Source organism: Triticum urartu, chromosome 3 (genome assembly GCF_003073215.2).
Source record: "Triticum urartu cultivar G1812 chromosome 3, Tu2.1, whole genome shotgun sequence".
NCBI lineage: Eukaryota > Viridiplantae > Streptophyta > Magnoliopsida > Poales > Poaceae > Triticum > Triticum urartu.
In genome coordinates, this window is record NC_053024.1 from 84,928,527 (window position 1) to 84,942,065 (window position 13,539).

At 44.8% G+C, this 13,539-nt stretch overlaps 2 protein-coding genes across 3 annotated transcripts; one reads left to right on the forward strand and one right to left on the reverse strand.

The window, feature by feature from the left end:
* Positions 1–2,640: 2,640 nt before the first annotated feature.
* LOC125543009 lies at positions 2,641–9,232 on the reverse strand. 2 transcript variants are annotated; one of them, XM_048706255.1, is made up of 5 exons: positions 9,059–9,232; positions 6,619–8,866; positions 4,551–6,137; positions 3,681–3,930; positions 2,641–3,577 (listed from the first exon to the last, which is right to left on the reverse strand). In XM_048706255.1, the coding sequence occupies exons 2-5, from the start codon at positions 8,764–8,766 to the stop codon at positions 3,036–3,038; spliced, it is 4,527 nt and encodes a 1,508-aa protein (XP_048562212.1). In that variant the 5' UTR covers positions 8,767–8,866; positions 9,059–9,232; the 3' UTR covers positions 2,641–3,035. The 2 variants fall into 2 exon arrangements, with proteins under 2 accessions (XP_048562212.1, XP_048562211.1); XM_048706254.1 differs by having other exon boundaries at positions 2,641–3,583; positions 9,059–9,231.
* Positions 8,947–13,238, forward strand: LOC125546686. The gene is made up of 3 exons (XM_048710853.1): positions 8,947–9,022; positions 9,289–9,700; positions 12,927–13,238. Exons 1-3 carry the CDS (start codon positions 8,947–8,949, stop codon positions 12,961–12,963), a joined length of 525 nt encoding a protein of 174 aa, XP_048566810.1. The 3' UTR covers positions 12,964–13,238.
* The last annotated feature ends 301 nt before the right edge of the window (positions 13,239–13,539 follow it).

Sequence of the window (13,539 nt, forward strand, 5' to 3'; positions counted from 1 at the left end):
CATACAAGTTTCCGCATTCCCATTATATCACAAATCAAATATTCAACTTGGACTCACTGAATCATTTTACACTGGAGTCACCGAGTCACATCGATATAGCCGTTGTCCTAAACCCCAAACTTTTGGTCTCACTGAGTTGGCCCTTTGGTCCCATCAAAGAGCACTTGCCAACCTTTTATTGCCTACCGTAGTTCGTTCGGAATTTCTGAACAGTTTTAGTCTGTGACACCGAAGTGTGTTAAGTGGTTAGTTCATCACAACTCGGACCAGCAAACAATTCCATCTGGGGTCACCGAAATATCAAAAGTTTGAATCTTTTGTACAGTTCAGTCTGACCGAGTATTTTCATTCGACCTCACTGAAATGTGCTAAAAGTGAGCAGCGGTCAGATTCTTGGTGCTGCCTATATATACCCCCAACCACTCCACAATTGTCTCTCGAAGCAAACACGTTACATGTCCATATTTCTGAGAGAGAACTCCCACCCCTTGTGCTAATTTCAAAGGGATTCCACTCCAACCATTGATCGTTTGATTTCTAGTCACCTCATTGTTTTCCACCCAAACCCTCTCCTACCCTAAAGCCAAAATCTGTGAGAGAGTGTTTGAGTGTTGAGGAGATTACCTTTTGAAGCACAAGAACAAGGAGTTCATCATCAACCCCAACTATTGCCTTTTGGAGGGTGGTGCCTCCTAGATTGGTTAGGTGTGCCTGGGAGTCTTCAAATCTTGTGGTGAAACCAAGCAGCTTTTGAGGGCAAGGAGATTACCTACTTCATGAAGATCTACCCGAGTGAGGCCAGCCCTTCGTGGGCGTAAGCCATGGTGGGATAGACAATGTTGCTCCTTCGTAGACCTTTCATGGTGTGAGCCCTCCGTGGACTCGATTTTTTTGTGGAATCTTGCAACCGTAATCCTTGTGATTGAAGCCTCCATCAACGTGGATATACGATATCACCACCTATCGAAACCAAGGGTAAAAAATCCTCCATGTCAACCATTGTTTGTGAATCTCTCAAACTCTACTCCTTAATTTCTTGCACGTGCATGATCTTCACTTCCTATACTCTAGATATGCATGTGTAGGACGCTATTATGACTTGTTAGATAATACTAAAATCTGCCTAAATAACAAAAATTTTAAAATTGGTCATTGGCTTGTGGTAGTTGTCTATTCACCCCCCTCCCCTCTCTAGACACTCCTTTTGATCCTACAGGTTTCGAGTTGCTTAATGGTCTCGTTGCCCTCAACAACAAGTTTCATAAGGTAGAGAAACTTAGCTAGGTTTTGACCACCTAGAGTAATCATGAATTTATGCAAGCCTACCAACATACGTTGCTCCTCATCATCCTCATCACTACCACCCTTTGCATCACGAGAAACATCGGTAAGGAGAGAGAGAGAGAGAGGAAGGTACCTTAAGACTTATTTGCCATAAGGCATTTGTGGGAGCCAATTTGCTCATCATCCTTGACCTTCAATGGTCATAAGGCACTTGTGGGAGTTGCCTTTGTAGTTTGCAATCGTACTTGATTATCTTGTCATCTTTGACCACCTTTAATTGGGCTACACCCACAACATCTTCAGGGTCGGAGTCGTCGGAAGCTGGAGCAATGCGTGTCTTCTCTTCCTTATTCTTGAGCCTTGCATTTCATGGATAAGGCAACTTCTTGACAAACTGGCTCTTGTGTGGGTGCAAGAAGTGGTCAACCCGGCCTTAGGTTGGTTGACGTAACGTCAGGTGACTTTGCGTCACTGACATGTGGATCATCTGGTTTGCGGCCCCACATGCCAGTGACCCTAAGTCACTCAACTCTCTAAGTCGGCCAATCCCAGTCGGGTAAACCCATATGCTACCGACTCCCATGTTCAACAGTTGGTTGTCCACAGTACTAGTGAGGAGGATTTATCGTTATAGATAGGTTGATCAGGGAAGATGTCAAACAGAGGAGAACAGGGAGTGCATAGGGAGTGAATGGGTGAACCAGAGGAGAATACACGTTGGATGGAGTGCATCGTAGAAATGGTGTGGAAAATTTCTTGTTGTGTGAATTAGATTGTTATAAAATGGTGAAAATGAATACATTTATTGTTTGTTAGATACTACTTCCTTTGTTCCATAGTGTAAGATGTTTTATTGACAATAGTGTAGTGCGAGAAAACGTCTTATATTATAGGATGGAGGGAGTAGATGATTTGAACGAGACTATCTGTTTACTTGTGTCAGATGCATGGTTTGCCATTTATTTGTATGCCAATCTGTGGACCAGATTATTATCTTCAAATGCAAATCACTTTATATAATTTTCTACACAATTTATTTTTCACATCACCGCTCAGCATGTCTAACTTAGATATTGTGTACCAGACAAACAAAATCTCATATCAGCATGTTCTCGACATATACAGACCACTGACAAGATAATCTATGCTCAACATGTCCAAACGCATCGCAGCCGTACACACCCTTGGAAGTTTCAAGGGTGCCCGAGCTGAACCAATCTCAAATATTTGGAAGAGCCACATGAGACTACAACCCCAACCTCCACCGCTGAGAGATCCCGGCCCATGTCTGAGCTAGGACAAACAGAAAAACAAACAGTGCGATAGCATTACCAACACTTGTAAGACGCAGAGCCATATGTCCTCAACTATTCTCTTCATATTTCATTTTCTTTGGGCAGGGTAGCGGCTGGCAGCACAAGCCATGGCCGTTTCCCTTGGATGGAAGAAGCAACCTTTACAACAACAATGAGAATGCAAAATCATGCAACAACAGCTACCTGCCCTATCAACAACCATCTCTGCCAACAACACAGTTAACCACCCGGGAGGCATCAGCCATCATCCCCAGACAAGACTCTGAACAAGGTAAGGAGGAGGAAGAAATATCACATGTACAAAAGGATCAAACAGAACTGGTTTGGGGTTTGGAGGAAGGTTGGTTTTTCTACGGCCCGACGCTATCTACTGCATTGATCCTATCGACAAAACGATGCGCCCGCACGCATCAGCTCACGCCCGACAACGAGGCGTCACCGCCCGTCGTCCCTCCTGCTGTCAGCCGCCCGCGACGAGTCCCTGCTGGACGCCTTGATCGCGTCCGCGATCATGACGGCCACCGAGGCCTTGTGGAGGGCGAGGTCCGCCTTGTGCATCAGGCAATGGGCCTTCTCCCTCTTGAGCCTGGCCATCGTCGCGGCGTGCTGCGCGGCGCTCGTGGCGTCACGCAGCTTGAGCTCCTCGACGTCCACACGGTGGCTCTGGGGCGCCTGCTTCGAGTTCTGGTACTCATGGATTGCAGTGTTCCAGTGATCAGGCACGCCTCCTCGCCTTATTTTCTGGCTGCGGAAGGACGGGGACGGTTGGTGATCCTCAGAGAATGCAAAGCTTGCATTCCTTTTCATACTGTTAGTCCTGAATCTTGGAGTAGAACCTCTGTCCGAAGCATCAGACGTGCGAGGGGAATCTGTTCTCATAGAGAACCTGGGGGAGTACCCTGTTGGTGAATTAAGAGAACCACCGTCATAGGATTCATATGTCCTCCCATCCCCAACATATTCGCCGTTTTTCCGGCCTGAAGCTTTTGACAAAAAAACAAACAAACAGAAACTGTATCAGCAAATGCAGGGGGGAAAAGCACGAGCCGTTGATTTGACTACAGAACATAAAGGGTGTACCTTGTCGGTAAAAGCCATCCTGCTCTCTCGAAAAGCTGTGGCATCCAGAGTACATAAGCTTCTTATGTGATCTCTGCTTCGGTCCCTTGGATACCTGAAGCCGGAGTCCACGAGGTTTCAAACAGAAGGCAAAGAGTGCAGGTTTGGAGGGCGGCCTCTTTCCTTGGTACCCATTTGATGAACCCTGCATTCTGTTTACTGCCGATTCCCATTCCTGTAGCTGCTGAGCATAAATCTTCCACATAACAGGCTGAAAATGATAGAAAGTAAAGTCAGAGGGAGTATGCACTCAAGTCTCAACATTGTTTGCTGGACTGCGATGGTACCATCTGGTAAGATTAGAGCATGATAGCGGAAAAGAAATGCAACAATAAATCCTTTCCCTGGAAGCATGAGCTTATTTGCAGCCACTTAATGAACCACATTAGAAGAGAAACTCCAAATCAAGTTACACTACACAAAATAAGCTACCGCCTAAACTATTTGAACTAACAAAAGAATCTTTTGCTTTAATCGATTGGTGCTGTCAAAGATTGGAGCAAAAAACAAGCAAAATTTTCCATTTTGGATCATTATGTTAACACAGTGCTCCATCAATGGCATAGTTGGAATAATTCGAATAGAAGTAAACAGACCTACATAAGCATAAGAAGCTACAGTTTACAAAATATTAGTTTGTAGGAAGGACCACAAAGGAGCCAAGGCATATATATATATATATATAACTAAACATCCCGAAGAAGATAGAAAACAGATTCTGAAATGCTTACTCGATCTCTGTTTTTGTCATAAACCATCAACATGGTGATCATGTACAGGAAAGTAAGGCAAAGCTAACAAGACAAAACAGAGCATGAGAAGACATATGACCTGAAAATGTCGAACAAGCGGCATTCCCTTCTTCTGCCTCTTGTCATGCCAATGATCATGTATCACTTCAGTGATGTCCAGCGGTGCATTATCAACATCTAGTTCCTTAATCTGATCAATGGTGAGCGCACTGCAGTTATGGGTATGTGCAAATTTCTCAAATTTGTCCATGATCTTCTCAAACAAATCCTCTGTTAACTCAGATATAGTGTTGTTCTTATCTCGCTGAGACTTCCTCCATCCTGAAATCCACTCTTCATCATCACTATCCATGTCATATATCACACGGGATTCGTCAAGAGCCATTTCAACATCTGGCCCGATATGGCAAAGATAATCTTGGGGGCGCACAAACGATACAACATCATTATCGTCATGACCTTCAACCAAGCGGACACCAGGGATTGGAATGTTTTTAACAGATGCAGCTCTGATGTTATGACTATAGCATTCATCATGCATTTGTTTGAAAATCGACCACTGGCTTCTGTCAGGAAATTCTAGGTACCATTCAGGGCCCCCTTTCCACAAAATAGCATGCGTATAGCGGTTAGTAGCACCAGGCTGCAAAACTTGAGAAACTTTGTGAACATACTTCTTTCCTTCAGCAAGCCTCACACAGATACTTCGATCACTCTGCCCATCGGTGTGAATTGTGATCTGAGTATCATATTCCCTCCATCCTCTATCACCAACTGTTACCAGGACATTTGCAACACAAGCCAATGACTCCGGGCTGCTCTCCCCACTTCTAGTATTATCAGGAAGCCTCTTTGAACCATTAGTCTTGGCGATGTTGTGAGGTTGTATCTTGCGGAAATGTCCTTTGTGTTTTGATCCTAGTTCATCACTTCTAGGAGAAACTGAGTATGAAACATGGGTTCGTGTTTTCTTAGAACCACTAGCACTGCCAGTTGACATGTTATCTTCTGGCCATAATTTTGAACCATCTCCAAATGTGCGTGATATGGATGTAAACCTGTTCCGATGGTAGGACGTCCTTGGGGCAGTTGGTGTGACACGACCAATTGGATGTTCATTCAATTCCTGAACCAAGTTAGATACAGGCTCTGTGGCTTTGCCATCTTTGCTAAGTAACTCATCATCCAGAGCATCAGATATCTTATCTTGAGGAATATCCATGGAAGGGTAACTTTGTTTAGATTTCTCTGGAGAGTTTGTAGCATTATGACTGGAAGAACAAAGTTTGTCACCAGCTATGCAAGTCCCATTTTGATCTGGCAACCTTCTGCTTATCACATTGATATCACCATCACTGTTGTCACAATCCAGACTTACGGTACCCGTCTCCAAGGAACAAACCTGCTTAACCAAAGCAGATCTATGTTGTGAAATAGACTGCTGATTATCTTCTACAGAAATTTCAGAAGGAGCAGCCTGGTGAACTACAGCATTGGAAGTTAAGTTGGTTTCAGTGAGCAGCTTTAGGTGATGACGTGCAGCTGCCACGTCCACATGATTTCGAGTACATTCACTTTGATTATCAAGACAAAATATGACAGGATCAGCATCAGGATAATTAGATTCTGAGCAGAACTGAGGTTCCTGAGCATCGGAAGATAAACTCTGCCAACAGGAAATGTAGTCAGTAATAATTTCATCTGGTAATGGCTGGAGACCTAAAATTTCAGCACAAAATACTTTGATCTGATGCATTCAAACTTACAGACTAAATAATGGCATGTCTAGAAAAGAAATAGATAAATAAACTGGATAGTAATCAATAAAGGTCAACATTTTGACAAATTTTGTAATTCCAACTGACAAAATAAGATGCTGGGCCTAGGTTTCTCCCACAGATACTCTGGCTTGTAACTCCACAGTGACTGGTACAGCAACTAACTAACCCTCACGTACAGTCGAACTTGGGGTGCAGCTGACTACTAATACTAGCTATTAATCAGCATATTCTCCCGAACGTGCAAACCATGGATAGTAGTTATTCTTTTATGTTTCTATTATAAAATCCTGGCATGCAATACCCATAATCAACCGAAAAACATGATTTTAAAGTCAATTAAATCTGCACATAAAGTGAGTTCTGTACCTTCGAAAAGAGATTCATTGAAGTCCGGACATTCTGGTCATTTCCACTGATGAGTTGTTTGATATCGGTGTATGTGCAGTCAACTTTAGACAGCTCCCTTTTCAAAGAGTGATATCTGAACTTTGCTTGCAGGTTCTTCCATTGTGTCTTGCCAATTCCAATGAGGCTGAACAGCACAAACACTGCTTGGCTCCTACCATGCAAACCAGATATCTGGAATCTGACCGAGGTGCATGGCACTTCTGATTCATTAAAAGCATTCAGCCCAGAATCCTGATTGAAGCTTCCGACGAGTGAACAGAAAAGAAATACTGCTGATCTTAAGCAAGTCTCAAGAAGCAAGTGTTTCAAACCTAAAGTACCATTAACAAGAAGTATGTCCAGACATACTGTAGGCCATAAGGTAATCAATGAACCATGCTGAGGGTGAAAGAAAGTACTGGGAAGCCAAGCACTGCAGGCTTCAGAAATTAACTTGTAAACAGATTTAAGTGGACAGCTTAACACCAATATGACATATTTCACTGGAGCACCAGTTTCAGTATCAGCCTCCCTGCCATTGGCTGAAGCAAGAACCACCGCAGAACTTGATCTGCTTTTCAAATGTGAATCATGTTCTGAAATGTTGACAAAACCATTCCTTCTCCTGCGAAATCGCCTCCTATAATAAACAAAGCGGAATCTCCTTTCCCGAGGTACAGTCCCATCGTTATGAACTTCCGGGCCACCATTTGCATGTAAACCTCCTGGTATAGCACCATCAGAGCCAAAGAATCCCGGGTTGGCATCGAATGAGTTTGATAACACAGGAAAATTTGGGTGACCAAGAGCTGTTTTGCTGATGCTACTGGAGGTACCAGATCTTGCTTGGTTTGATTGAGCCAACCATGAGATGATGGGCTCTGACTCGCTTCCTGAACCGTTTTGATCCATGTGTACTCTCTTCTCCCCCTCATAGTTCACCTTACGTGCTTTCCTTGAAGTATTATTAATACATCTCCTGCGACCTTCACCTGGCAAAAGGAGGAGCTTGATTCTCTCATTTTGAAGATTGATCCATTCTTCATCCTTATCATCATATTTGACATGATGCCTCTTTGTCACAGGGTCATATTTCTTGACCAGGCCAAAGTACCAAGTCTCATCAAGAGGCCAAAACACCCTGATCCTCTCTTTTACAATGGAAAATGGATCCAGATCATGAGGGCTGACTTCATAAAAATGACGACGTGGGCGACGCTTCCTGAATGGACCTTTACCGTCACGCTTCCGTAGCAACCTAGAAGGACCTGCTACATCATCTTCATTCTTGTATGGATTGTTCAAGCGATTAGAGCGGTGAAGATTAGATTCCTTTGATGATCTATCTGGTGATGACATTCTGTTCCTCAATGGGTCATCATGTCTATTATCTGACAGAGAACAGAGCATCATAGCAGCATTTTCTTCCAAGCTAGCATCAATGTGCCCTAGCGCATGCCCAGCACTATCCTTATCAACATGAACAAGTTTAGATGGTTCACCTGGTAGCTTTGGAACTGAGAGATCATTTTCCGAACAAGACTTTGTTGTGATGTCCTGATCATGAGTGCCATTCTCAGTTTTTAAGCAAATGACAGGATCACCGCCACCAACTCTGTTCTCCTTGAGCGCCCTTGGTTTCCTTATCCTTTTCCTCCTCATGAAATGGGAAGGCTTAGAAATGCCATTGGGTTGAAGCACATTACAACCACCAGCCCCAGTCTCGGCACTGACATTCTGGGGAAGCTTCCTTAGCTTCAGGACGCCGCGAGGCCGGCTGATCAATGCGGCAGAAGTAACCGAATGCTCGGAGCGGCCATTCTTTTTCCTCGACAAGGAGCGTGGGCAGCCGTCGTGCAAACTGTCCATGCTCCATGTGGTGTCACTCGAACCGGATCTTGTTGGCTCTGGACCATCAGCTTCCACTCTGTCACAACTCAAGCTCTCACGCTTCCTCTTACTCCCTGTAGCAGAGGGAGTGCTTGAAGAGGCCTCCTTGCCACCACGAGCATCCGGCGTGCTTGGGCCCGACCCAGATCCAACCGAGCCCCTCTCAGACAAGGTCTCGTCATCTCCATCTAAACCCAGGAGTGGCTCGGGTGCAGGGGCGGGCTTAACCTGGGGCATGGGGGTTCAGTTGAACCCCCAATTGTCTCCCTCGACAAGAAGCTGCTCCACGCCGGGGCAGCGGGTCCCAGATCGATCTTGCTCGCCGGAGAACAGGGACCTAATCGAAACCATGCACGGATGAATCAGATTAACGAAAACCAGGCAACAGGGCAGGAGACAGATCGGCAACCGGCCGGAATGGAAAGAAAAGAGCGGTCTTGTCCTCGTCCGGCCACTGCCACAGCGAACAAGGATCAAGAAACGCTCTCCTGGGGCAATCCGGCCGGGGAAAAAAGCTAGGGTTCCATACCAGGAGCGGAGGAGGTCGATCCACGCCAATCAAACGCCGGCCGTGGGTTCCCCTGGCGCCCCTCCGTGTCCTGGGGTGCGGGCTGGGGTTGATAGGTGGAGGAGGGGCGAGAATTTTGGGTGGAACCGGCGGGGAGGGAGGCCGGAGGTGGAGGTGGAGGAGGAAGAAGGGGACATTGGGGAAGGGGAAAATTTTCCGAATCAGTCCCTGTATTATAGGGTCATGGACAGGGCCGGGCGGGTCACGTCGCCAGGTTTCTCGCACCGTCGGATCGCGATCGGACGGCTGGGATCAGTGTGGGAGGGGAGCGTGGCCCCCGGCGGAAAATAAAAAGCGCCCCGTGCGGTGGTCTTTGTTTTCTGCTCCTTCGTCGGTCGGCCGGTCCGTCCGTCGTCGCCGCTCCGCCACACACGACGGCGCCACCCGCTGCCCGCCGGCGGTTCCCCGTGACGCGGCCTCCGGCGCTCTAGGATCTTGCAGGGGCTGCCTCGTCATAATCCCCACGCCCCCACCCCCACCCCCACGCACTGACCTCCTCATCATCCCCACTTCAGGCCGCAGGATGCAGCAGGGGCTTCAGCAACAGGTAAATCGCCGCTTCAGGGGCGACGGCCGGCAAGGCCAGGCACTGTTTGCCGGCAGGTACTGTCATATTCCGGCCAGTTCTGCTCCTCGTGTATGAATCTGTTAGACCCTGTATAACTGTATTAATCTTCTTGTTAGTGCCTAAGATGTCAAACTGATGGCTAACCTACCAGGTTTGCAGTGTGAAGCTTCTATTTGTTATGTCTAGAGAAGATCAATCCGGCTTTCACATCATATGCTTGGAGTATGCAAGTAAATGTATGATGACTGCGACATCCCTGCTTGCAACTTGATCTTACAACAAGTTTGCAACTGTGATAGTTTTGCAAAGCTAGTATCCATGAATTTTTCGGAGGACTTTGAATATTACTAGTAATGAGCATTATAAAAATATTTCTGCGTTCCTCACTGCAGGTACAATCCGTTAATCACTGTGTTTTTCTGACCAATTTCATAATTCATGGATTCGATTACCTGTGTTGGCGCTGGTTCTTCCAAGTAGTTTCCCTTGTGCCCTGTTTTCTACTTGTTAACACTGATATAATTGCAAGAATACCATGGCAAAGACAACAAGTGCTAAACAATGTGCTTGATCAGTATACTACTTTCTCCTTTGTTTATAGTCAATTAGCTGTGAAGCTACAGAAGGCAATTTGCTCAGATGAAGAATATTTGTTTGCCTTATTCAGGAAACATATTTCTTAAATGTGCTATTTACAAGAAATTCTGACATAGGACATCCATAACATATTCTAGGACCTTCCATATGTGTCATGGACTAACTCCTGGGTTCTGGTTCTACAGTATGACAGTAACCACCCAATCACTCTGCCAAACTGCCATATATGTGTCTGATACCTGGGGATACACGCGTTGGGGATATTGGGAAACTTTGTCTTCCAATTTTTTTCCTCATATCACTCTTTGATACTTCCTGATGTTTCGTGGTTCAATGCCTCCTGAAGTGCCCCCCAAAAAATCTTGAGGTGGAAAAACTTTTAGAAGAAATTATAATCTAGCACATCCACAATACACTCTAGGACCTTCCCTTTGTGTTGTGGACTAACTTCTGGCTTCTGGTTCTACAATATGACAGTAACTATCCACGGGGATATGCTATTCTGCCCCACCATTTTGCCAAACTGCCATATGTGTGTTCGATACCTGGAGATACAGGCATCAAAGAGTATTGGGGAACTTTGACTTTCAAGATTAAGAAATCATGATATCCCACCATTACTCTTTGACGCTTCCGACACTTCATGGTTTAGAACCCCCTGAAGTTCCCTCCCCATAAAAAGATTTGAATCTAACCCCACGAAAGCCATTAGATCTATAACTATAAACCCTAGCAAACCTTATCAATCTCAGATCTAACCTGGGAACCCTCGACGCTGCCCTTGGTGAATCCTTGACATCGCTCCCTTGGTCCATTGGACGATGCCTGCGCCATACGGCAGCAATGGCGCTCCAACCCGGCAAGCCATGAGGAAGAGGTGGCTTCGCTTGCCTCGGCGGAAGGAGCGGCTTGGTTACTCATCAGCCGGCGGTGCCGAGACGCACAAGGAACACCGAATCGATGTGCCAGGCCGCCGGCGTAGGAGGATGGCAACCCTTTTGGTGGAAGAGGGCATCATGGAACTGCTCTTGCGGAGGTGCTGGCCTGGCGGCGCTGCATCCGCCCCATGGGTGGTGGCTGCCAAGCGCAAGGGCAGCCCTAGGTTACTTTGTGTGTAGCCGTGTTTGCTGCGAGCATATAGGCCTATATGGGCCCAGCCAGCTGTCACTCACCCTTTCCATTTTCTCTTGGGCCCAATATGAATACGAATATTATTTGGAACATAATTAAGAATATTTGGTGTGTTTTGTGAAGAAACGCTTAGGGAGTAGGACGAATATGCCCTTCTATTATAATATCCAATTTAGAGTATTAGGAGACTAGATATACAGTTTTTATTCAGGCAGTAACATTTTTCCATACTCATACTTGTCTTTGTTGCCATACCGGCATGTCAGCACTCACCACCCACATCGTGTATTCAGGAAGCTTAGGAGATATTCAAGCAGACTTGTCTTAGGCTCTGGTAGTATCCTTGAGAAGTTATCAAATTCTATTAAGCACTCAGCCCCAGCTTCAATAGCTCCCTTTCATATCAGCTTCTGATAACGTGTGTTATGCTTCAGTGTATTTAGTATACAACTGAACTATCAGAAGAAAAAAAGAGTAGACAAAATGCATACAATTCACATGGCTGTGAGTCAAGTTTATCTAGAGGTTGAGTACCATGCATCCAACAACGCAATGGCTTAGGTCATTGGACATAGAAATGATCAGGTAGGTTTTATGTTATTCACCTTATTTTCGAGTTGAATTCTTGCTTCTCGTTTTACAATGCAACTCAGCAACTAAAAAGGTAGAGTATTTGTTTGTGTTTATTCACCTATTTAACATCCAGGACTTCCTTGGTTTGAGTCTCCAAATTGACAGACAAACCATATTTTATTAGCCAATTTGGGCTTTCATGCAGCTCTTTTGCACTCTCTTTGCTCTTTGTTGAGAGCATTCCTTTTATTTACTTGAGTTGTGATGTATTGTTTCTCCTCTACAAAGATCAATATGGACCGTCACTAAGAATGTTCCTTCTGGGAGGCAGTTATGGTTAGTATCTACTAGTGCTTTCCTCTGATGCACCTTGCACCTTTTTTATGGAAATTGCAGACTTACGGCCTTGCAACTGGATAGCCTTAGTTCCATTCCTTTAATGGTTGGTATCTCCACTACTACTTATTTTTCTCGAGACTCATCTTTGACTGCTGTTTGTATCAGTTTCGCAGCACCTAGCCACTTGAAAGGATATGGTATGATTAAATACCTAAAACATACCCTGTTTTGCAATAGGGATATTCTGTGTCTTGCTTTGTCATATGTAGGATTGTGTTCCCATTATGCAGCTAGGAAGGCAGGTAGTCCAGAGTCCACGTCGAACTCTTAACACCTTTTGTTACAAAAGAAAAGTGGTGTGCGCCTACCCATTCGGATTTTACCCTTAAGCAAGATAGACCTGACATAGCAAAATTTTCTTTATCCATCCAATGTGTATTGGCCAGTGTGGTGATGCATTTTGTTTTGCTTCTGTTGCTGCTACGATATGCATTGTGCAGAATATATCATCATTATATATTTTTTATGTAAAATATCATATTCTAATGGTAAGCATATGTTCTTTTATACCACGTTGCAATGTTGCTTCATTCTAGTTTATTTTCTTCTGTTTTAATTCAGATGTGATTCAAGCAACATTGGCTATTTTGAAGGGTGAATTCAGTCAAAGGAATTGCGTTTCAACGCGTGTAATTTTTGCCACCCATACTGCTAATGGACCAACAGCTTTTGTTTGGTATCAGCATTGAACGACTTATGGCTCCTTTTGATTCAAAAGAATTTGACAGGAACTTTGGAGGATTTGAGTCAGTAGGATTTGCTTTTCCTTGGGAAGACTTTTCCCTTGTGCTACAGTTATTTTGTTTCTCTTATGATGTGCCAAACAATCTTTGATGTTGAATTACATGACACACCAATGCTTCGCTTTTCTTATTCTTGTGTGTTGAGTAACCTTGTGGATCAGAGCCCTTTGATTTGGTGGATTGGATATGGGTTTGTACATTTGTCATCTTAGGATGTAATTTTTGATTAAAATAACTTCATAATGTATTCCTTGCTGTTTAAAGAACAACTTTAGATGAGGCGTGTCCCTAGCAACGTGGTTAGTGATGAGTAGGTGGGGGTCATGATGGCCTTATAGCAGAAGTCGTTGTATACTTGGCAAAGTGACGCGGCGATATTGTACGACCTATGTCCTATGAGGAGAGTCATCGAGAGCGATGCTCGGCACAAA

Excerpts from the sequence above, each read along its gene's own strand:
- LOC125546686 (XM_048710853.1), top strand. The coding sequence starts at position 8,947 with ATGGAAAGAAAAGAGCGGTCTTGTCCTCGTCCGGCCACTGCCACAGCG. Across the intron at positions 9,023-9,288 it reads TCAAGAAACGCTCTCCTGGG|GGCCGGGCGGGTCACGTCGC; the intron begins GCAATCCGGCCG and ends GGTCATGGACAG. Across the intron at positions 9,701-12,926 it reads CAGGCACTGTTTGCCGGCAG|ATGTGATTCAAGCAACATTG; the intron begins GTACTGTCATAT and ends GTTTTAATTCAG.
- LOC125543009 (XM_048706254.1), bottom strand. The coding sequence starts at position 8,766 with ATGCCCCAGGTTAAGCCCGCCCCTGCACCCGAGCCACTCCTGGGTTTA. Across the intron at positions 6,138-6,618 it reads CAATGAATCTCTTTTCGAAG|AGTTTATCTTCCGATGCTCA; the intron begins GTACAGAACTCA and ends TCCTGTTGGCAG. Across the intron at positions 3,931-4,550 it reads CGCTTGTTCGACATTTTCAG|CCTGTTATGTGGAAGATTTA; the intron begins GTCATATGTCTT and ends TATCATTTTCAG.